We start from the raw sequence: 22822 nt of genomic DNA on the forward strand, positions 1-22822 counted from the left end.
CACAGAACATAAATCCAATTGCATGATCACCGCATGGATTTTACCTTCTATCGCCACCGACCGAAGTGAGGGAGTGTGAGTGCAAAGATATTTTGGGGGAGAGCATGCACGCATACTACACACCTGCCGCGACTAACGCTGTGCATACTCCACCACTGCTGCTACTAGTACGACAAAAAGTATAAGGTATCACCAACACTATATTTAGTAAGCAACAGTATCAGCCAGAAACCAGCACCAGAGTTCGTCGTTCTCTTTGCTACCACCCAACTAGACCGCCAGTAAGTGCTCAATAGCTGCGACATTGACTTAGCAATCGCCAAAATGCCAAAAAGCAAAAGTGGGCTTGGGTGGGGGGTTTAATGGGGTGCGTTTAGTAAAAGAATCGACATGGAAAAAAGTATAAGAAACTCTTTTTGCTGGTTGTGCACCATCACCCAAAAAGTTGGGTAGCACAAGTGATGAGCACGGACATGTACACAAGCGAACACAAGCGTCGCTCTCTCTCTCTCTCTCTTGTTTCTATCTGCTGCACTTGCAACATGCGACTCCCACTTGCTTACGCTGAACCGCGTGTTTTTCCTTTGCAAGAAAACAGAACAGCGTGTAGAAGCAGAACAAACGGTCTAGCCCGTGATTTCTTCCTTCGCTCTCTTTTATTGCGCTCTCCTGGTTCTCTTTTTTACTCTCTCATATGGTTTATCAGTGTTGTTTTCCTATATCTTAACAGAGAGTGTGTGCAGGGGGACCATCGATCTCGTAACTTTAATTAAAGGGACCCTTTTTGCCACCGATTGATCTTCTGTTGCATTTTACTTTCTTCACCCCGCTTTCAAATAATGCTAAACTCACCCCTTTCAAGTTTTATTACATTTTCTGGCCAACTGTTACGTATTCGAAGTACTGCTGCTTTTTTTTCTCATTTTCTTTTCTGAGTGTTTGTGTGCAAAAAAAGAAAAAAAGATTTTTAAAGTTCATCAAAAATTGTGTTCTTGTGTAAAGGTCTCTAATCCTTGAATGTTCATGATCAGCTCGTACAGCCTGCTAATTTTGGTTTGGTAGCGTTGCAGTCCCCTTTTTCTTCGCTTCAATTCGTATTATCATTATTAATATTATTGTTATTATTACAAGCCTTCTGCACCTACGCACCTTCGGTCTTGAGTCAACTTTTTTAAGGCTGGAAAGTAGTCCAAAGAATTATTAGAATAGCCTATACATATTAGTACTATACACTTGTCAGAAGGGAAAATTACTTAGGTATTAAACATACCGTGTACTGTGAAGTTAAAGTTGTATACATCTATCTGTAAAAAAGGCAGCATATTGCGTTATCAAAGCAATGTGAAGTTTTTGAAGTCATCAATAGATCTCTTGATGCATAGATAGGTATCGAATAGGTGAGGCTACCATCTTTTACTTTCATGGCGGTCTTACTGAGAAGCTGTGAATATCGCTTCTAAATGTTCTAATAATATGCGATTTGTAAATCCCATGATTCTGGATGTATAAATTTTTGTGTGTTTGATTTACAAAGAGAGCTGCTGGTTACAGCACTTATTACTACACAGCTAACAAGACAGTTAGACAGCATCTTTTGTTATATACTTGCATATAAAAGTGCACACAGCCACCCAACTTGTAGATCCATAACATAGGGCTGTATAAGTTGCGTAAGGTGATTACTTCTAAAAGAGTTTCTTTGCTACTGACAAGTGGTATACTGCTATTCCTTTTGTGCCAATAGCCGCACTTCTTAATGTAATGAAAGCCGCCATTGTCTAAGAAAGTCACCAAAGCTGCTGAAGAAATGCTAATAATTGAATACTCATATAATTAGGCAGACTTATTTATGCTCTCCAAGCGTCTTTCTGTCCGATGTTTGATCCACCAGTCTTCTGCTAAGTGTTCCCCTATATTATTGTAGCAATAATTTTCACCTTCAAAACGTTTAAAACCTTTGCTTGTATGCGTTGGCAAATCATACATACAGTAAGGAAAATGTAGCGCTTCACATCATCGATATACTTACTTCAGTTTTATAGGCAAAACTATGCCAAGTTTCAACTGAGTATCCGAATCCGTTGGTCTAAAATGGTAGCATACACTGACGCTTCTAAGTAATGTACAAACATATAATGATGGATTGCCACTTAACTGAAGTTGACACCGAAAGAAAAACATCTAAACTTTTCGCTTGATGTGTAGAGGAAGAGCTGTAGTCCCAACAAGACATTTCGTACGAGTAGCAGCTCGACGAAATTATGCGTGATAACTTCGCATCATTTCGCGTTGACAGTACCTTGCCAGGTACATCGACCATATACAATTTGCTCATAAATAATCAAGCTCGAATGTAACAACTTCAAGTCCTTTACAAATATATACGTTTTTTGTGTGCCCTTGCCAACCAAGATCTCATATTTAGAGCCATTAGCAAAATGCCAAAACAATTTAGAGGTATCATGCTACTAGTCTGGCGGCATGGTTGTGTCGAGACTAATTCTCGAGCGCTTGAAGCATATTGACAGTAGAACGCACATATTATTTTTGTAAGTGCTGGTCCTTGGACTTAGAGTATTTTTGACAGTTTCTAAGAGAAATGCACTTGCACGTGTCAATGAGCGACACGGAAGAAGCAAAAAGAGGAGTTGATTGATATATAAAGAATTATCCCTTGCTGTAGCAAAGCGACACAAAAGCACATCAACAGATCTAGACTGGCAAAGCATTGTTGCTCACCTACTCTGTTACTACTTCAGTATCGTTAACATTCTTTAGCTTGGACGATGGTATATAAACGATTGCTTTTTTTTTGTTTAATAATTAAGATAATGTTGGGGCAGAAGGAGAGAGATGATATGTACAATGCGAGTTTAGACTAAAGTACAGAGGAAAAGTATTTCTTGGTGTTCTGTTGAAAGCTGGGAAGGAGCTGTTATTAAGAAAATATAGCCGACAACAAGATATTTGGGGTGGTCAATGCAGTTGCGAAATTTTGGAGATGCTAGAGATGGGCACGTTATTTCTTCTTGTTTCTGTTGTATACTATGTGGTAAAATGAGAATATCGGTGCTACTAATAAAGATGGCATGGGAGGTATTTCTTGGATGTTGCTTGCTTGATGGGGAAATATAGTATGTACAAAAAAATCATTGGAGGTATCGAGTGTCAAGACCATCTGCAAAGTCCATTACTAGAATCTTGCAGTCTTGTCGGGTGCTAATAATATAATTACAGCTCATTAATGAATATATGAAAAAGAAAACCATTCGAAAATCGAAGAAAGGGTTGTCTATTTACCTAATGATACGATTCTTGTCGAATTGAACGTTGAAGATACGGCTAGTGGATTGAGTACTTTGAAATTCCAACAGACATTTACCAGTGCTATAATATAACGTTTTTGACCGCCGTTTTGTTAGCAATTTGGGTCCGTACGATCGCATCATGCCCGTCAATGCGCATAGTAATATGACGTTTGATATTTACCTCATATCCCATACACGGATGCTATGGTCATAACCGGCGCTCACAATCTTGTTGTTAGCGAATTGGAGTGTTCGTATGAGATCGGTATGACCTATTTAATTTAAAACAGAATGGTAGAATTAGCTCAAAAGTCTTTTTTAAATAAGGATTTGATGAAAATTGATATTTACCCATCAGTGTCATTGTATTCTTTCCAGTCTATTATTGAATAATAATAATCATGAGTTATTAGAATGATGACGTCAGCTACACATACCACAACACACATGCAAGCATAGTAATAACTACAACATACCTCTGCATCCCAGACTTTAATAGTGCGGTCATTCGACCCACTTACAATAGTTTTGCCGTCATAACGAACACAGGCCACCCCATGCATATGACCAACAAACTGGCGAATGCACGTGCCAGTCGTGATGTTCCACATACGAATGGTTGCATCTCCCGACGCAGAAATGATCTGATCGCCGTACAAACAGACGCTGTTCACAGGGCCACGGTGTCCATGGATCACTCGGACAAGCTCACCGCTGCGAATATCCCATACCCGGATAGTAGTGTCTTTAGAGCCACTTACGATATAGCGGTCATCAAAGCAAATATCCAGTACGCCACCTTCGTGTCCCTGACACATTGTCAAGAATGAGACGTGAGTTTATTACTTCGCCTTCTCCAACCCCCCTACTTTTTTGCGCGCATACAACAACTGTAGTAGTAATAGTAGTGCTTACATTGAGTTGTCGAACCATTTGTTTTGTTTGCATATCCCATACGATTAAGCTTGAATCGGATGATCCAGAAACCATCAAATCTTTGTTGTACTTTAAGCAAAGGACACTGCCCTTATGGCCCTGAAGCGTATCAAAACATTGGTAGGTTTTCAGGTCCCAGAGCTTGATCGTCCGATCCCGGCTTCCAGTAATGAGTTTGTCGTCGTCGAATTGGAGACAATAGACGCCTTGTTGATGACCCATGATAAAGTGTGATGTGACTTGGCCCATTGTCCATCGTTTTAAGAGCTGATACTTTTGCTTGTATAAGTAGTGCCAATTGATCCGCTGATCGTCCCAGGATTGTATCCCTTGGGGCAGCTGCACGCCCCAGCCTCGCTCGCTCATCATTCGTCGCCAGATATCATTGTCAAAATAGAGAGAGCGCCATCGCTGGGATACACCAGATACGGCTATCAATGATTTGAAATCCAAGAGTGACAGAATTCGATGCGAAAGCTCGTATGGCAAGCGAGCCAAGAAATCTGTAATTTGAGAAAACAACAAGTGAGTCGAGTTGAGACATTACACTTTCGTCAACAGGAGCCCCCTTCCTCTTTTTTTTTTTTTTAATTGAATATTATTTCACTTTCTTTGTCCGGGCAGAAGATTAGTTACTTACCAACTTTTTTACCATACCCAAATTTTACTGGTGGTGCAACCATCAGTTGTGGAGAAAAAACGTAGTTTTGTGGTGTATATGTCGCTGTCGAAAGCGGGCTGTCCAACGCCATAGAAGCCGGACAGGGTGAACTTGACAACGACGATGCTTCTGCCATCTCGATCTCGCAGGAATGCGGCTTTTTGCTAATGGAAGTGTGGTGGTGGTAGAGGTCGGAACTTTGATGGTAAAATGACATTGTGCTATGTGTGTGCAAGTTGTTGGAGTGAGTCTATTTTATCTGCATAAAAAAAAGAGACAAGCGTCAGAACGCAACACACACACACACACACACACCACACAATACTGCTCTTCCTTTTGCCTTTGCTTACGGTGTTGATAGAAGGCAGTAGTTGTAGTAGTAGTGATAGACTAATAAAAGTAGTAGTAGTAGTAGTAGTAGTTTCCAACAAGAACGAAGATAAAGAGGACATAAAACAATCTGTAATGTGGGGGTGCGCGAGAATAAATATCTGCTTCAAAAAATTGCCTTAATGGGAGCTCATTTGCCATAAATGTCAGCGGCAAAAGCAAACGAAGCTTTCAAGGGCAACTTTTGCCTCCTTCTGTGTCACAGCTCTACCATTTTCGCTACTCTTCATAACAAACATGCTGCAAATCACCCAAAATCTTCTCCGCCATCTTCTTTGGATTATTTACAAACGGAGTAGTCGAGTACATAGTATAGTGGTAGTAGTATAATTACAGTGTAGCGGAAGGGGTTTACTACAGAATATATATGAGACTCTATCTTTTTACTCTGCCCATGGACGTGCCATTAAAGATTTCATGCACCTGTGCCTGTCCGTCTAGATAATCCCACAGCTCTTGCTGCTGCTGCTGCTGCTGCTGCTGCTGCTGCTGGGTTACTGCTGTATCACCATAACCACTTGTGCGTATCCGTGTCAACAACTGCACTGGGTCGTCATGACAATATTCCCATGCCCAAGCTACGAAGGAACCAGTAACTCGATGGTCATACAAGGACTGCACGAGCTCAATAAATTCTGCCAAAGCCATCCGACTATAGGCAGAAAACAATGCTACTTGTGATGCGTAGACATTGTCTGACAATTGGCTTACAATCGTTGGAATAATGTGATCGTGACCTTGTTCCGGTTGTTGTTGTTGTTGTTGTTGTTCTTCAAGATTGGGTTGAGTATTGCTTGTTAAGGCAAGTTGTAACAATGAGTGGAATTGGTGATCGTCTTGTTCAACTTGTTTAGAGTTTCGCGTGGTGTGGCAACTTTTGCCTGTGAAGCAACCGGAGCACGATTGGCAGCTGCTCATTTCCTTTGTGTTTAATAAGAACGAGAAAATTCGGGTCGTTGTTTGTTACAGCAAAAAAATAAAATAAAAAATTGAGCCACGTACACCCACTCACTTACCACACCCACCACCATCACTAACCAATACTACACCGCCATGTATCTAGCACGGATGCTTGAAATACCTTTTATAGCCATGATAAGAATAAAAAGTTATCGTTCATTATTCTATAAAATTGCACAACGAACAGTGCTGTAGCATCGGAACAACATCAACAAGAGAAGGACCCAAAAACCAAAGCTTACATGGTGCTAAAGAAAGGAGTTCTACACTATACAATGATATATTTTAACAGCTCCACGAAAAAAATAATAATAATGATAATGAAGAAGAAGAGAGGATAGAAGGACCCGGAAGTAGAGACTTACACGGCGCTCCACCAAAGAAGTTGTACACTACACAATGCGAGATCCTCCAGTTCCACGAAGAGGCGAAACATGCTCACGTCAACAGGAGTCTGAAGAAAGAAGAGAAATCACAAAATGTTTGGTTTGAGGTGGCCAGCTAAATAAGTAATAAACAGAGTGAATAACCACTTAAATTTCCTCTCATGTCTTTCTCACACAAAATAGCATAACCTCAAGATTAAGCAAGACATCATGACGATATTGTATTATCACTTATTTATTCAATAACAAGCTAACAAGAGCAGCGATAGAAGCCTTTTGGTCTATATAAAAAACCACACGTTAATCACAAGCCAAGACCTCGATACCAAGAAAATATCAAGTAAATGCTGTTTATTTGTACTTGTGTAAAGGTATAGATATCTTTTTGACGGATTTTAAACCGAATTTCTTTCTGATGATAGCATTGGAATAACATGTACCACAAGATCGATATCCGAGGTTGTTAAAAAGCTCTGCGGTTCCAAAACATGTGCTGTGCTGGACTACATTCAGCACTTCAATGGCGTGAGGCGTTATTTGCTGAAGCAAAAGTAAGAGTAGAAACCACTTCAAACGGTTGGGGTGCATTTGCTTCTTCCGTCCTACATGCCGAAATTAGGATGTACAAATCAATTCATTGATACTGTTTCTGTTGAAAGCTCATGTGAGAGCGAGCAAGCTGATGTATCCAGTGGCTTTGAGTGATACAGAAAGCAGCCTAAAGCGAAGACTAAAGGAAAAGGGGGTGCGCGAATTTTTACGTACTTCCATTTTCGGCGATTGCAGGTAAAGCAGTCGCTCTGGCAGGAAAACCGGTCTCTTTTTTCTTAGCGCGTTCCTTGACTACTTACACTCACTAGTCATACAATCATACTAACACCAATTTTTACGTACATCAACCTTTACGTACCTTTAAAACATAGTGTGGGCTTTCTTGCCCTTCCGTAAAATTTGATTATATATACAAAATCTTCAAAGTAATAACAACAACATGTATGGTCCTTTTAGCGCTCAAGGTACTTAAAAATCATATACAGCAGGTACGTAAAATCGGAAGTATGTAACTCCAAAATGAGAAGTACGTAAAATTTTATAGGTTAAATATACAGCGCGAGAACTGATTTACTGTAAGGTGCGAACAGGGACAAGACAACACAAGGCCAGAAACACCGGACGAGAATGTGCTAGGTGCTTTCGGCAAGAACAGGACAAGACAAGAAGGAAGCCAGAAGGTAGGAAACCAGATAGTGAGGGAAGAAACAAGAACAAGGTATAGGGAGGAAACAAGATAACTGACTGATGTTTTATCGTTCAAAGACTATGATATATATATATATATATATATGTCTTTACTATAGAATTCAATGATGTTAATAAACGGAAAGATTGGTATTAAGGTCGATAATTCGGATGATGATTATAGATGGGGATCTAATATGTCATCAACGAGGTTGAGGATGATCACTTACTAGAGGTCGAAGAATGTTTATAACATTTATGTACTCTGGTGGCCAAGTACGTAAATTTTTGCATAAAAAGTAATGTGAAGTACGTAAAAAATTTACAGTAGCCATCGTAGCTGCGACGGTTATACAGAGTCAAAGTATGATAGGCTACATCAATGGTAGCTATTTGTATGATCAACACAAACGAGGCACAAAAAAGACAAGAAGTACGTAAAATTCCCAAATAGGAAGTACGTAAAATTTTATAGTACAAATATACAGCGTCAGAACCGATTTACGTACTTGAGTGGCTAAGGGTGTTCTCAAAAAGGGCGAACGGCCGTCTGGACGGGGTCCTGATTTAGAAGTAGGGTATTACCAAACTTGTGGTGGTCCGTACGGACATTTTGAGACCAATTTTGCAGGCATTCGGACCATGTTATTAGTATTCTCATCCATATATATCTCCAATAAGTAGTAAGAACGTTTATTCCAGTGAGATTTATCTGTACTACTGGTACTGCAGTTATAGACAGGTATGCTTTTTGCCGTTGCATGAATGTGAGACAGCAATTTTCCTTTTCGAGTTCGGACCAAGGCGTCGTCTCAACAATTTGTTGAGACTACGAATCGCTCAATTTGGAAGCTTCGACCCACCTTCATATGGAAGCCGAATGTTCGGTATTTTAAATTTATTTCTATTCGTGGGTGGGGCGAACGACCGTTCGCCCTTTTTGAGAACACCCTAAGTGCATAAAAACTTGGAGGCTAAGTACGTAAAAATCCAAAAAAGGAAGGTGAAGTACGTAAAAATTTACAGTACCCAGGAAAAGGTCTTGTATGGATGTAGATTTGCAAGAAATTATATGCAAGGGTATGTTCGCTCTTGTTGTTTGTATACTCGCTACGAATATCTTATGGCTCATATATAGGTGTTTAATTGGCGTTTGATTTTCACTGATGGGCCCTTGGATAAAAGCTTAAGATTGGAAAAAGTATTAAACGACGAGGTGAGATATGTAAGCTAGTTATTGTATCGACAGTCACGGAGGGATGCAGCAGCGACGGTCATTACCGATACCCGTTTTTATCTATGTAGCTCTTGCTTGATCAGAGTGGCATACTTTTATAACTTATGTATATCTACAGGTCAAAATGCAGTAGAAAAGTACTCATCGCGCAACACGGAATGGGTTAATAGGAAACGAAGCGACATTTTGTATTTTCCTGATTTGCATTCGCATTCTTTACCACCAATGCTGGTTGAGGTGCAAAATGTTGTCAATCGAACTTATATCCCCGAATGCAACAGTACTGCGGCAGCATCTTCCATAAAAATAATACAGATCCCATTGCTATCACGCTTTGCTTTAAATTCAAACGCACCGGGGTACGACAACGCTTTCAAAGACTAATGATATATTTATCTTTATCAACGTCTTGCCATCCAAATGCTATGCGAAGGTCAGTTACATGATGACTCCTACGACGGTCAATAGAAGCAACAGCATCCTCGAGTCAATGGTTGTACTTAAATATGTGCTTCCCATACAGAAATGTTTGATCCAAGCCCTGGAAAGACGATCCAACAGTGCAATTATTAAGTCTATTCCACAACACCGTTGCCGAAGATGAAATCAAGAAGGAAGAAGAAACCGTGGATATGCTCGCCGATGTTTGCCAAGAGACCATCAAGCAATTTAAGCAAATCCATAATATTTTAGAAGGTGCTATATTGTGAAAATCTAAAATGACAACTTTTTGATGAAAAATCCTGTAGCTACGTTCCATATTTACAACTGCGTATTCCAGCGATCTCCTTCCGAATAGTAGCGCGAAATTATGCCAATGTTGGGTCTGTTTACACAGAAGCTTGTCTACAAAATTTTGTCATTGATGCTCACTAGAAATTAAAGAAGAGAATTAGTACGCGGGCTGAAAAATCGAGACCAATCGGACTGAAAAATTCCGGCATTTTAGTAGTATTCAGCCCGCTTTGTTAATGTGAAGGGCTCGAGCACTACGCGGGCTGAAGGATCTTATATATGATGTATTGTCTTCAAGCTACACCACCTTGATATGTGATACAGATATATATCTCAATTAAAATAAGCTTATAGCTTACAGTCATGCAAAGGACAAATTTATGTGGCCAAAGCGATTCTGGTCTGGGCCACCGTAATAGCAATGAGAGCAAGCTTATAAAAAAAAGTAGTGGATGGCCAACAGTAATTCTACTTGGCCAATGTAATTTTATTAATGAGAGCAATCTTTTAATAAAGAAGCATCGCGATGACCAGCTGAATGTGACATTTGGCAGTGAATGCATCCAGTACATACTTAGCCACTGCACTTCTAACTGGAGCAATTTAATCGTATCAACAGTGATCAAGTTCATCAGAGAAAAGAAAAATGCCAATAAGATGTAATGAGCGTTTGGCGGTCGATCAAGACTTAATTGAAAAGGGACATGCGAAAGAAGAGTAATGAAGGAGACGTTAGGTGCTGGTGTATGATTACATTCGTTGATTTGAACCTACTGTGGTGTTACCCGATGCCAGTACTTTACGAGCTATCAGATTTATCTCTAAACATGCATTATTTATCTAGCGTAACATATATTGAGCGTTCTGGCTGTGCATTCCATTGAGAATTATTGAATAATAAGAGATGTACTATCAAATCAGAGTTGCTGGACATAGGACACACACTTTAAGTAAGCGTGAATAGGTGCTACATATTCTACTATTAAATATGGAATATGTCACAGAAATGGATATGAGTAGAGTACAAAACCATTCAGCCCGCGTAGTGCTCGAGCCCTTCACATTAACAAAGCGGGCTGAATACTACTAAAATGCCGGAAATTTTCAGTCCGATTGGTCTCGATTTTTCAGCCCGCGTACTAATTCTCTTAAAGAAGCTTCAAAACGTGTCTACCCTTATTTCTAAGTTCTTGTTTCGTTTATTAAATGAGAAACTTAATCCTTGCTGCTTTTTACAAAATGCGATTTGATTTATACCAATTATTTCGACATAAATCACAATATGATAACTCGTTGCATAAAAAGGTCAAAGTTATGAACATCAGTTGCTGCTTTGAAGGTCGGAGACGATAATTAGGGATGCAGAGTATTTCTCAAAGCTTTTATAGCTGTTGCCTGGAGAGGCTTAAATTGAAAAGTATTCTTTAGCAGTATGAATGTTTCAGCTATCAGTACTGCATCAAAATAATCTTGTCATTCACGTAAACATTATTCGAACATCCGTCTTTTTGTTGCAGCCTACAAAAAATCGATCAGCCAACAGATAGTCCAATCAAAGCGAGTGTTGTGCCCCTCACCAAAGTCATCCCCAGCTTGGACGTCATTTGTCATTCTATTTCGTGTGAAATTATACACATTGAACTCAGTCGTCCTATATACGCTGCCGCATTAATCCGTTTGTTCATTTGTCATATTATCAACTATTCTTGTTCTTCTTCCCCCTCGTACCCTTTTTCTTTATTTGAAGTTCGAAATCCACTCATACACAAAACAATTATGGATACAGTGTCTCGACGATTATTGAAAGAGCTTCGTGATTTCGATAAAGAAGCAGCATCACATCCCGAAATTCTCGAGCTGGCACCCGAGTCTGATCATGATTTAAGACAGTGGAAAGCACGTTTGGCTGGATTACCTGGCACACCTTATGAAGGTAAGAGGGGAACGTACGTCCACACAAATTGTATGCCCTAAACGGCTGAACCCGTGCTAAATGAATAAAATGAATGAAAAACACAATAAAACAGGCGGTGTCTTTGACCTTTCAATTCAAATTCCACGCAACTACCCAATACATCCGCCTACAATGCAATTTACTACAAAGATCTGTCACCCTAATGTTCATTTTAAGGTACAGTAGAGATAATTTTTACGCTGAGAAATACGATAAATGTACGTTTAAACTAAGCGATGTTATATGTGCTTATGTGCATGTGCCCATATAATTAATAGACAGGAGAGATTTGTTTGGATATTTTAAAGACGGAATGGTCTCCGGCGTGGACGCTTAAATCAACCGTACTTGCTGTTTCGTTATTGTTGTCCAATCCCGAGCCTTCTTCACCGCTAAACTGTGACGCAGCCAATTTGTTACGATGTGGCGACATGTTGGCGTATGAAAACTTGATCCGGATGTATACCCAACTTTACGCATTGCCAAAATAATAAAAAAGTAGAGTTGAAATGGTAATTTCGGGTTCTTGTTTGTCTTTACTTATGTGCAATTTGTTATATAGGAAAAAGAAGTGAAGAGGGCTATATGATGACCGAAGAAAAAGAAGGATGAGGGATAAAATGTACATAGAACGCAGCAGATTTGTTTTTCTTTTCTAAAATCAAGGTTTGGAGAAAAGGAAAAGGAAGAGGGACAGAGTGATTGCTGTAAAGAGAGGAAGAATATAGAGTGGTATATTTAAGTATGTTTTGCTTATTAGTGGAAGAAGAGAAAAGGTCATTATCAACAAGCGACTGCTGGGCCAGGTGGGTGTGGATGGCGCCTGTTCTTGAGGATTGTAGCGTTGTCCATGTTGAGCTCAAATGCAGCGGGCTTATGACGCTTGACTTGATCCTTCATGCGCTGCCTCTGTTGTTGTTGTTGTTGTTGCTTCTGCTGCTTCTGCTTCTGCTGCTGCTGTTGGGATGGTGGTTGCCGTATGGGCTGCTGCTCAGTCATGGGGTTGGATCGTTGCATTCCCTTATTCATGGCAATAAGCCTTTCTGCATTTTCAGCAAGTAATGCATCATCATCGTCTTCTTCGCCTTCATCAAATGCACCAGGATAGTTGTTGGGGATAGTGTTGCTGCTACCATTACCACCGCGTGAAGTACCTCTCCAAGTTCTCTCTTCGCCCATGCGCTGCACTGCATACGTAATGTCAAGTATTTCCTTGATGGATGGCACGCCTGGTGAAAACGCATCCTTCCGCCTTCCAGTTGACTGGGGCGAGTCAAAGTCACTGACTGTGGAATTGGAAGTTGCCGCAGAAACCCGGCTCTGGAAAGAAAACTCGGTTGACGAGCGACCGTTTCCAGGCATATTGCTAGGTTTGAGTGGTTTCTCGGTAACCCATGGGTGTTCCAAAAACTGTTCAATCGTATAGCGCTCGTTGGGATCGATACACAAAAGTCGAGTGATCAGATCCTTGGCAGCATCGGAAATGGGATCCCACCATGGGCTTAAGAAGGCATATTGTCCGTGGGCAACTTTGTCGGTCAGTGCATGGATCGATTCGTCATAGAATGGCGGGAAGCCACACAGCATGGTGTACAGTACACAGCCAAGGGCCCACATGTCCACCGCCTTCGAATAACGCTGATCGCGCACGATCTCGGGTGCTGTGTATCCGACCGTTCCGCAGGGCGTCCAAGTTGATGAATTGTAGATCACCTTGGACAGTCCAAAGTCGGCAAGTTTAACGTTGCCGATGCCTCCTCCACCAACATTTCTGACAAAAACTCCTTCGTCTTCCTTGTTTTCATCGAAACCATGTCCGGCTCGACGGTGTGGCGAGGATGGAATGTACGCAATTGGATCGAACAAGATGTTTTCTGGTTTGATATCGCTGTATTCGATACGTTAGACCATACCGCATCATGATAGAGAGCATAAAAAAGAAAAAGAGACTTCTTACCGGTGGACGACACCGCATTCATGGAGATGGCGAACAGCATGTGCTACCTGCGTAATGACGTGACGTGCAAGGGCTTCGCTGAAATACGTCAGTTTAACAATACGGTGGAATAGTTCGCCGCCTTCACAGAGCTCAAGGACAAGGTAGTAGTGCTCCTTGGATTCAGTGAACTGTATCAACTGAACAATATTGTCATGCTTAACATTGTGCATGATTTGGACCTCCTTGAGGATGTTTGCTCTCTGAGTATCAGAAAAAAGGCGAGTGTCGATTAATATAATGATACAGCAGTAGAATAAGCAATAAGGTATTCCAATTTTAAAGTTCGACTAGATACCTCTGTAGCTCTTGGCTTTTTCTTCATACTTGGGTGGAGATGGCTCTATATATTACCCTAAACATGAGCGTCCCGATCGTGTTTATGTGCATCAGCCATCAAGACAGTATTCTTGACTTGCCTCGTTCACATCGGGATCATGTTTGCGCACAACCTTAATCGCCACTTTCCGCCCAGTTCGGATATCGCGCGCCTTGTAGACATTCGAGAATGCGCCGCTGTTATGTTCATAAAAGTCAATAAAATCCTGGGCACTATTTGCTTGTGTAGCCGTACGGGTAAGACAAGAAAAAGGGTAAAACGCAATAATATCACTACTACTCACTCTCCCAGCTTCTTGATGATTTCGTATTGCTCCAATCCAGGATATGCGGGTAATCGAACCTTTCGTTGTCGTTCCTCTTCAACCAATCTGGATGCCATCTCTGCAGCTCGTTGGCGTTCTTCATCCACTACAGCATAGTTGACTTCCATAGCGGCAGCAGTAGACGGAGGGTTCGTCTGACGTTGCCGACGACGATGGCCACCTTGTGCAGGAGGCACAAACCCGCCACCTGTTGCCGCTGGATCGTTGTCTCCGGTTGAAGAGTAATCTCTGCTAATGCGAATCATATCGTTGTCGTATTCGATAACGTTCACTGGCTGTCTATTTCTGTTGCTGTTGGCGTTGTTTCTTCTTTCTGGTCGAGGATCCTGTTGCTTATTTCGTAGTCGAAAAAGGCTTCTAATTTGTGTCAACATTGGATTATAAGATGGGGATAGATAGTCTGAAAGAAAAAATAACACTAGAAACAAGTGGATAAAAGAAAAGCAAAAAGAGGAAGAGAGAAGGCGCACAAAATATATACAAGACAAAAAAGAGAGAGAGAGAGAGAGAAAGGGAGCTAAACAACTAACAGATAGTACAGATGATTGTTGATGATGGCGCTTGCACTTTGTGTCGGGCTGTCCATTCATTTTTGTTTCTAAAGGCGAACTTTCCTTTTCTGCAAATGACGACAGGGCTAAATGCTCACCCCACTCAACCTTCTCTTGCCCGCACTTACTGTCCGCATTGTATCACACACTCAAAAAAAGGCCGCAGCCCGCATGATTTTACCCAAACAACAACAACAGCACTACTGAACGGTTTCATCTTTTAAGCTACATTCCTCATCACCACAAATATTTGCCAGAAAAACCTTTATGGCCGGTTCCTGGAGATTTTCTCTCTTACTTTTCTGACACTATCAAGGGATTCTGTTGTTTTGTCGCTCCGTCTGTTGTGTGTTTTTATGTTTATCATTACTGTACTAGTATTATTAATGACATTATAAATTATTTTCCTCTTCAGGTCACCAGACCATGCGACAAGTTATATCAAGTGGGTCGGGGGTGGTGGCGGTGTGTGTGCGTCGAAGTAGAAGAAAAGGGGAGTGATCATCGTCATACAATATAGGGTAGCTTCAATGAGATAAAAAGCACGGACGTCTATGACATGTCAAAGAAGGGAGACAGGGCAGACAGAAATGAAGGGAAAGACTAAAAAAGAGAGGACAATATTGGTTTCGCGTGACAAAGTATGATGTTCACTAAGCTAGGATATGAAATCATAGACTACTAGTAGTACAGAGCCATAACGTTGTCACCATAATCATCATTCTAATGGCTGATGCTAAAGCTTAATTCATATACTATCCATGTCCGCTAGAGCAAGACTGAAAAAATATATATATCGGATTTAACACAGCGCCAGAGTTGCTCTAGTTATCATGCGCTACATGCTTCATATCGACAGCTTATATCAACAACTCCATTACGGGTGGAATACATATCAAGACTTTGCACTGAAGTAAAAAGAAAAGCTACTCCCATGATCTTATATTTTATTCGACAATCTTAGTTTTACCGCTAGAGCCTCATCACCTTTTATTCTCCTGTCAGAATGTACATAATAGGTCCTTTAGAAAGACCAGCACGTAGCATGTGTGTGTGCATATGGTGAGGGCTCCACAGAAACCTACAAAGTTTGCATAAGGCCAGCAGCAGCATGCACCCACCGTGAGGGGCGTGTTCCCTTTTCCATCACGTTCTACCCTGTTAAAAGAGCTGTCTATTTCGTTCGACAGCAACACAACAGGCACACCTGATCATCCTATATGGCAGGTCATCAGATAGAGAAAGAACTGAAGGGAAAAGGTATCTCGCTTTTGGCGTCACTTGCAGCACTAAACCGTAAAAATCTCTGCCGGGATCGTGATTCCGTTCGCCGTCTTTTAGGCATAGTCCTAGAATACTAGAAGTATACAGTGAATTCAACATTATCATCCGTTGGATCATTATACATATATTTAAAGAAGCTGATTGCTATATTAAATAAGCGTGTGTTGCATAGACATGTATTTGACACCGTAGTATCTATGATGCAATTATATTCTCGACTTTCTTGCTTTTTGCTACGTAGGGGAGAGTACATGTAAAAGGTCGTTTATCTCACTCTGCGATGATGTTGGGAAGGGCAGTGTCGACGAGTCCATTATTTTTAGTGTGGGAAAGAAGGAAAACTAGCCATGTTGTCTTTAATAATCAATCATCAAGGAAACTATTGAGTGTTATGTATGCAATTTACATCCATCATTCGACAAGAATCTGCTATTATAGTAGTGGCAAGATACAGAAAAAGATGCATGCGCTAACGCCGTTTAAGTAATTGTGGGATTTCATGCAATAATATGATTAAGCAAACTTTAATTATAAAAGCGTAATTATGCAGCAAAAAGAAGTTTAGTATAGACATACAGCCTAGCTCGTAAGAAAGTGTCATTCTGCGTGCACATGAGAGCTCAGTTTTCTTTTACACAAATACCCACTAAAAACGACATGTGGTATGTGCTTGATCCACTGGAAGACGATTGAGTTATGTGCATTGATCATAAATGTATCTCATGTAACATATGGCTTATCCTTTTCGTTACCACTATGTATCAATGCACCTTCCAGGGATTAGTAGTGACATGTGTAAGGTAAATTAAAGAGCATGTGTGTTTTTCGCTCTAGTCGGTATAAAGTCAATCTCATCCTCGCTTTTCAACATCACTATACATATGAGACGTAAATACCTCTTCTTTCTTCAGTAAAGTATACAGCTTCGATGGTATTTAAATCGGTAATTTACTGTATGCTGTGTACATTAGCAGCGCGAATCTTCACATAATGGCGCTTTGGCCAACGTCTGTGTATCACTTTTTGCATCATGATTAGGTGATATGTATGTAGACGAAATGGTTAGTAAAGGCTATATGTACACTGTTCTTTTAGGCCTAATAGGATTGATTCTCACGCATCAGCAGCATGTGTCCTGCCAGTTTTGGAGATATGATCATGGTGAGCAAAACTGTCGTCATTGACATTCTGTCATCGGGAAAAAGAAAACAGCTCACCGTCGCACGATCATCATTATCAGGCTCGTTCCAGCGAGAAGAAATGGGCTAAACTATCTTTAGTTGATTTTCCAACAGTATTGGTATTAAACTTTCTTATTGAATCTTTTGTCCACAGATTCATGAGCATTATCACAGAGCCAATACCTCCACACACAAGCACACGGGCCAATTTTTGGTTAAGATAAAAGCTTTAATCCAGAAGACGATATAGTGGAAATCGTATAAAAAAAACATAAAAAAGAAGAAGCATATATGGCTGTAAAAATAACAAAGAAACAACTTATTTTTTTGAGTTTTTAGATGATCGAGAAGGCACCGGCGATGCAGGCGCTGTTTTAGAGGACGATGTTGAGGACAGGTGGATATTGGTTGTGTACGTAGGAACCACAGGCTCTGGAGCTGGAGGTGCTTTGGTAAGATCACTAAGGGCTTCGACAAATCCATCGGGAGTGATGATATGTGTAGAGCCTAGTGTATAATTTTTTTTTAATTAGCAGGTCTTCCAAAATAATAATAATAACAACAGTGCTGACTTACCAATATATACGTCGCGATCAAAGGTTTGCGAAAGCTCATATGCCGATCTCATTTCGGAGTATGTCATACCGCCTGCAATAAAGATGATGACTGGCGGACCCGAAGGTGGTTTAGGTGGTGCCTAAAAGGAATATAACAAGTTTGGTTGAGTGCATAGTCTTATACCTTTCATTCTTTTTTATTTTTATCTGGTCTCACACGTAAACAGAAAGGTGAACACTTACATTCTTTGAAGTGGACTTTTTGTGCCATTGCGTCTTGTACACACGCAATTGTAAACCTTCTTTGGGTGAATGGGAAGAGTCACGGCGCAAATCTTCGGGTCTAGCTATCCGCAAAAGAGGGAATAAGCTCTGATCGATCGTTTCTTTGATATGGCCCTGTCAAGGATGTATTAGTTGTATCTACGTGAAGACATGGCCCGTATATAGTTTATCTACCTCAGTTACACGCTTCACAACAGGAACATAGCGCGACAAATCAAAAGGCACATCTTCTTGTTGATTAACAGTTACACTTTCACGCTTCTTTCGATGCCAGCGAGAAGATTTTTCACCTTGCTTGCTAGCCGATTTAGAAAGCTGTACGCCCAGATAAGACAAGTTATCAATGGCATCCTTGTACTTTTTATCAAGACGTGCGTGCGCCAATAACAATTCAAGCTCCTCTGGATCAACCTTGTCACAAGTGGCAAACCATAACATAATCAGACGTGACTTTATGGTCTGGCTTTAAGTGTGAGAGTAAATGTAAACATATTATTTTAGATGACAAAACATATATCATTGAAAATGCATCTTTTGCCCCCTTCATGATTTCAAATTTCCTCTTTTTTTTTTTACCTTGTGTATGGATCATCTAGAATTGGCAACAGCTCGTCGACCAAATGTTTCGGAACGCTCTTGTCTGGAGTTTCACCACATGCCATATTCTAAAGTGTAAAGCAACGAGTGTTTTTAGGCAAAAGTGAGGGAACAGAGAAATCAGTAACAAAGTGGCTTTTTTCTTTCTTTTGTCTTCACGAGTTTGTGTCGGCAGAAATCATAGGCAATATATTACCTGTTCAAGAAGACCGATGGCATCCAAGTTTTGCTCACGAAATTCAGACATGCAGTCGCTGGCAATAGTCATATGTGCAGAAAACTAAGCATTTCGAGTCCACGATGAGTACGTGAGTATATATGCATATGCTTATTTGTTCATCAGAACCAAAGCACTGATACAGATGTATATGTCATCTCAAGCTTGCCTTGGTCTTCATCTCTTGGAACTGCGGCAGATTTGCAATCATGTGCTTCATATCATTTAAGCTTTTAACGGATGCGTGACTAAAAATTGTATTTTCCTTTGAGTTCAGTATGTTTCTTTTTTTTTCTCTTGTCTGTGACAGAGACAAAACAAACACGCTCCTTTTTCTTGTCTCTCTTTCCCCTACTAACCCTCCAGATCCACCATCGTTTTCCGCCATAAATTTGTTGAAATCGTCAATAAGTTGCTCTGTTGTGATAGCAATATGCGTATGACGGATCGAGGTATAAACACTGTCTTGGTCGTTCAACTGAGTTTCTTGATCTTTAGTGGTGCCATCCTCTTGTGTATATTCGTAAGAGTATTTCAAACCACTTGGCGTTTCTTCCACATTAAGTAAATCGGCTACCATGGCTTGATAGGTGAACTCGTGCAAAAGCGGGGATACGGGGTCAATTGTACGGTCTAACAAAATAATTGTACCGCTTGGCATGGGTGGATCTCGTGGGGGCTATTACAGCAACATACACAATACGCGTTAATAGCCTCTTTTTTCTCCTCACTGTTTGGATTCTTTCATTTTTATTTACCGGAAACTTGGGGTTGATTTTACAGAATTCATCCAATTGTTTCTGTAAGGCTTTGGCTAAATGCCATGGGATATTTCGGTTGACAGCGCCTTGTACATCCAATGGGCGATGGTATCTGATAAGTGGGTTTTCACCTAATGATACACATACGCACAATAACTTATAGCGATATTTATCGTTCCAAACAGGTTAATACCTTCATGTGCATGTACATACAAGATATGAGCAAGAGCGAGATGCCCTCCCTTTCTTTTCTTTTCATTTCTTTCCAGAGCAATAACCTACCTGCTTTGCCACATCATCTAGGTCTCCACCAATTTTGCTCGCTGAGTTTGTCCAGTCTTCGCTGGTACCTCGGTCGCTGAACAATGTAAAGAACTTTTGTGAATCATCCAAAGCAAACACTGCGGGTTCGCGTACTATTTGCCAATGTACATTATCGTGCATTAGTTTCCCACTATATCTTTCCCGCTAATTCTCCTGCTCTTTCTTACCAATAAAATCCATATACATGTCCTTTAGGCTCTTGACAAGGTCCTGCACATTGGCCTCTTTTAATCTTCGAGAAAGATCCTTTAACAAATTCGTTTCCAAGCCTATTTATAATAAATCTAGTGCTAAGTAAATCATTTCTCTATAACGTATTCCTATCTAGATATAGTTACTGTACCTTGGATAAAAAAAACGTGAGCTGCAGCATACATTGGACCACCACTACGAGCCAAGTCATCTACCAATCGTCGACAAGAATCCTCGCACGGGGTCAAGATATATAGTGCTTCAACACTTGGATATGGTTGTCTCGACTTCTCTATATTCTCCACCACTATTGTTTTTTTAAGAAATTTTCCAAGTTTAGCATGATACGAAGGGTTCGAAAAAGATCATCAGTACTTCAACAAAGACGAATAACTTGCCAGTAACCTAGCAAAAACAAACAGTGTACACGGATACACGCAGATATGAGATTTAATATATTTGTTTTAATAGCTAGAGCACTTATTGAAAAAATATATGTATGCAAAACTTACGTTTTCCTCCAAAATATCATACATTTTACATGCTGAATTCAAGATTTTCAGGGACAAGCTATCGACCACGACTAATTTCCACCGTCCAGCCGGCTGAACGGACTTGATGATTTCCAAGAATCCTATCATTATATACGGTTCCAGTTGTAAGAAAACGTCGAGATGAAAGAGCACGTCAAATTCGAGAAGGTATATTCAGAGAAGAGATTGCATACGGGTTCTTAAAATCTGGTCGACTCCATTTCGTATAGTGACTTTTGTGGACATGGCTACTAACTTGTGAAAAGGTTTAAGAAAGCGGAAACTCCTGCAGTCGGGCCTCTTTTTGCCACTTCTGCAACACTGTCATTTTTTTCGTTGCCCGCGCCATTGGATCGAACATCTCCCCATTATTTTAAAGTTTTACATAACTTCTTGTTTTCCAGTCTGACACGCCGAGCTTCAATGGCTTTATCCTGTTGACGCACATCACAATCTTCATCAGGCTATTTTTTTATGGTCTGAGATCTTGTTGAGAGTGACTATTTCGAATAGATACATGTAAATCACACAGTGCATGGATCAGTTTACAGTGAACCCTTAATAAATCCAACCGACGATCTCTTTTATTAGAAAACGTTGTATTTGTTGAAATACGAAATCATTGAATCAGGATACATAAGAGCTCTCATACAGATTACCAATTAACATACTCAGCAGAAATAGTGATATTAAAATGAGGATTGTAATTGTAGAGGGTGGATGTATTGGGGGTCTATCGTATTTTATTATCAATATTACCGTAGGAGACAATAATACCACGGATAATAATACTATCGCCTCCGACGAGAGAATTGCACTTTTCCAAAACTATATGGACTGAAAAAGCGCTGCAGGTCTCAATTATAGACACAAGATAGAGGGAAATGAAAAAAAGAAGGCCCAGGAATCTACGATACATCTTCACGTCATCCTCGCTGACCGTACAATACCAAAGATGACATCAAAGTCGCGAAAATAACGACTTATTACAAGACTTTGAATGCATGTCGATTAGTGTCGCTGCACGCAGAGTTACATTGCTTTATTCAACTGACAAACGACGCGTTAATCAATGAACCAAAGCATACAGCAATAGCAAAGATGTATTTCCGGGTTCATCCAAAAAGACTGGTGTCGAATCAAAGCCTACTGATGAGCATACAGTTTTTGTCTTTGAAAAGATTCATGAACAGCCAACAATTAGCTGTAATGATGTCACTGACTTACTTTGTCAACATTTTAAAGAGTTGGCTATCACCAGCCGTGCTAATAACGACCATATGCGCAAGAAATGTCATTACAAACGGTAAAGTCGTCAACTTGTTGCTCGTGATGATACAACTATATACAGCGGTACGGATCTGTGTCAACCTGATTGGTAATTGGAATCATAAGTCATTGATCCAGAGCCTACAAATTCTCAACAGGCAAATACATGTTCAGGTAGTGCGTTGTTTGTTTTTTGTCGCTTGGATTTGAGTCGTTATCATCACCATTGTGGTTGTTGAGGTCATGATTGCACCTCATCAAAGAAAGCATACTCAAAAAAGACTTCGTTTTTAAGAGCAATATAAACCGATGCATATCAATACTGGTGCAGAATAAGTATGTTGTTACCACGAGCATCAAGTTTGTGTGATTTGACTAATATAATCTTTTGGGCTCGGTTCAAGATAAAAAATTAAAAGATGTGAATACAGTTATATATGCAATAGAGTGTCTGGCAAGTGTAAATGATTTAAAATTTGGATTTTTCAGCTAACTTTTAAAGATTTTAATAGTATAGATACAATGTATTGAGCGAGAACTGTTGCTGTATTTTACGCGATACACTCATAGGTTATGACTACAAAAAGTGGAAAAACTTACAAGA

At 40.3% G+C, this 22822-nt stretch overlaps 6 protein-coding genes across 6 annotated transcripts; 1 reads left to right on the forward strand and 5 right to left on the reverse strand.

Annotated features, from left to right (window-relative positions):
- Nucleotides 1–2792: 2792 nt before the first annotated feature.
- Nucleotides 2793–5344, reverse strand: BDB00DRAFT_843173 (WD40-repeat-containing domain protein). Its single transcript, XM_053124936.1, has 8 exons — nt 5256–5344; nt 4885–5164; nt 4224–4747; nt 3785–4117; nt 3660–3687; nt 3490–3580; nt 3301–3387; nt 2793–3219 (listed from the first exon to the last, which is right to left on the reverse strand). The coding sequence occupies exons 2-8, from the start codon at nt 5120–5122 to the stop codon at nt 3150–3152; spliced, it is 1371 nt and encodes a 456-aa protein (XP_052975756.1). The 5' UTR covers nt 5123–5164; nt 5256–5344; the 3' UTR covers nt 2793–3149.
- A 21-nt stretch (nt 5345–5365) lies between these two features.
- Nucleotides 5366–6250, reverse strand: BDB00DRAFT_843175 (uncharacterized protein). Its single transcript, XM_053124937.1, has one exon. It carries the CDS (start codon nt 6211–6213, stop codon nt 5671–5673), a length of 543 nt encoding a protein of 180 aa, XP_052975757.1. The 5' UTR covers nt 6214–6250; the 3' UTR covers nt 5366–5670.
- A 5378-nt stretch (nt 6251–11628) lies between these two features.
- Nucleotides 11629–12297, forward strand: BDB00DRAFT_770546 (ubiquitin-conjugating enzyme/RWD-like protein; the record flags this gene model as incomplete). Its single annotated transcript, XM_053119890.1, has 3 exons — nt 11629–11785; nt 11880–11983; nt 12085–12297. 3 exons carry the CDS (start codon nt 11629–11631, stop codon nt 12295–12297), a joined length of 474 nt encoding a protein of 157 aa, XP_052975758.1.
- Nucleotides 12298–12589: 292 nt separating this feature from the next.
- Nucleotides 12590–14523, reverse strand: BDB00DRAFT_770529 (kinase-like domain-containing protein; the record flags this gene model as incomplete). The annotated part of the gene is made up of 5 exons (XM_053119885.1): nt 12590–13694; nt 13764–14005; nt 14101–14145; nt 14231–14318; nt 14426–14523. 5 exons carry the CDS (start codon nt 14521–14523, stop codon nt 12590–12592), a joined length of 1578 nt encoding a protein of 525 aa, XP_052975759.1.
- A 3769-nt stretch (nt 14524–18292) lies between these two features.
- Nucleotides 18293–20695, reverse strand: BDB00DRAFT_615159 (Sec1-like protein). The gene is made up of 10 exons (XM_053118035.1): nt 20568–20695; nt 20392–20493; nt 20183–20316; nt 19898–20056; nt 19499–19818; nt 19309–19387; nt 19119–19202; nt 18902–18990; nt 18616–18788; nt 18293–18439 (listed from the first exon to the last, which is right to left on the reverse strand). The coding sequence occupies exons 1-10, from the start codon at nt 20599–20601 to the stop codon at nt 18384–18386; spliced, it is 1230 nt and encodes a 409-aa protein (XP_052975760.1). The 5' UTR covers nt 20602–20695; the 3' UTR covers nt 18293–18383.
- Nucleotides 20696–20701: 6 nt separating this feature from the next.
- BDB00DRAFT_843194 (uncharacterized protein) lies at nt 20702–21239 on the reverse strand. Its single transcript, XM_053124938.1, has one exon. The coding sequence runs from the start codon at nt 21055–21057 to the stop codon at nt 20881–20883; it is 177 nt and encodes a 58-aa protein (XP_052975761.1). The 5' UTR covers nt 21058–21239; the 3' UTR covers nt 20702–20880.
- Between the last annotated feature and the right edge of the window lie 1583 nt (nt 21240–22822).

The sequence above is a fragment of the Zychaea mexicana genome, assembly GCF_025766255.1.
Source record: "Zychaea mexicana strain RSA 1403 chromosome Unknown BDB00scaffold_87, whole genome shotgun sequence".
Taxonomy (NCBI): domain Eukaryota; kingdom Fungi; phylum Mucoromycota; class Mucoromycetes; order Mucorales; family Lichtheimiaceae; genus Zychaea; species Zychaea mexicana.

Excerpts from the sequence above, each read along its gene's own strand:
- BDB00DRAFT_843194 (XM_053124938.1), bottom strand. The coding sequence starts at position 21,057 with ATGATAGGATTCTTGGAAATCATCAAGTCCGTTCAGCCGGCTGGACGG.
- BDB00DRAFT_843173 (XM_053124936.1), bottom strand. The coding sequence starts at position 5,122 with ATGTCATTTTACCATCAAAGTTCCGACCTCTACCACCACCACACTTCC. Across the intron at positions 4,748-4,884 it reads TGGGTATGGTAAAAAAGTTG|ATTTCTTGGCTCGCTTGCCA; the intron begins GTAAGTAACTAA and ends CTCAAATTACAG. Across the intron at positions 3,688-3,784 it reads TTAAAGTCTGGGATGCAGAG|ACTGGAAAGAATACAATGAC; the intron begins GTATGTTGTAGT and ends ATTCAATAATAG.
- BDB00DRAFT_615159 (XM_053118035.1), bottom strand. The coding sequence starts at position 20,601 with ATGTATGCTGCAGCTCACGTTTTTTTTATCCAAG. Across the intron at positions 20,057-20,182 it reads TAGATGATGTGGCAAAGCAG|TTATTGTGCGTATGTGTATC; the intron begins GTAGGTTATTGC and ends TATCGCTATAAG. Across the intron at positions 18,789-18,901 it reads CTAGATGATCCATACACAAG|CCAGACCATAAAGTCACGTC; the intron begins GTAAAAAAAAAA and ends TCACACTTAAAG.
- BDB00DRAFT_843175 (XM_053124937.1), bottom strand. The coding sequence starts at position 6,213 with ATGAGCAGCTGCCAATCGTGCTCCGGTTGCTTCACAGGCAAAAGTTGC.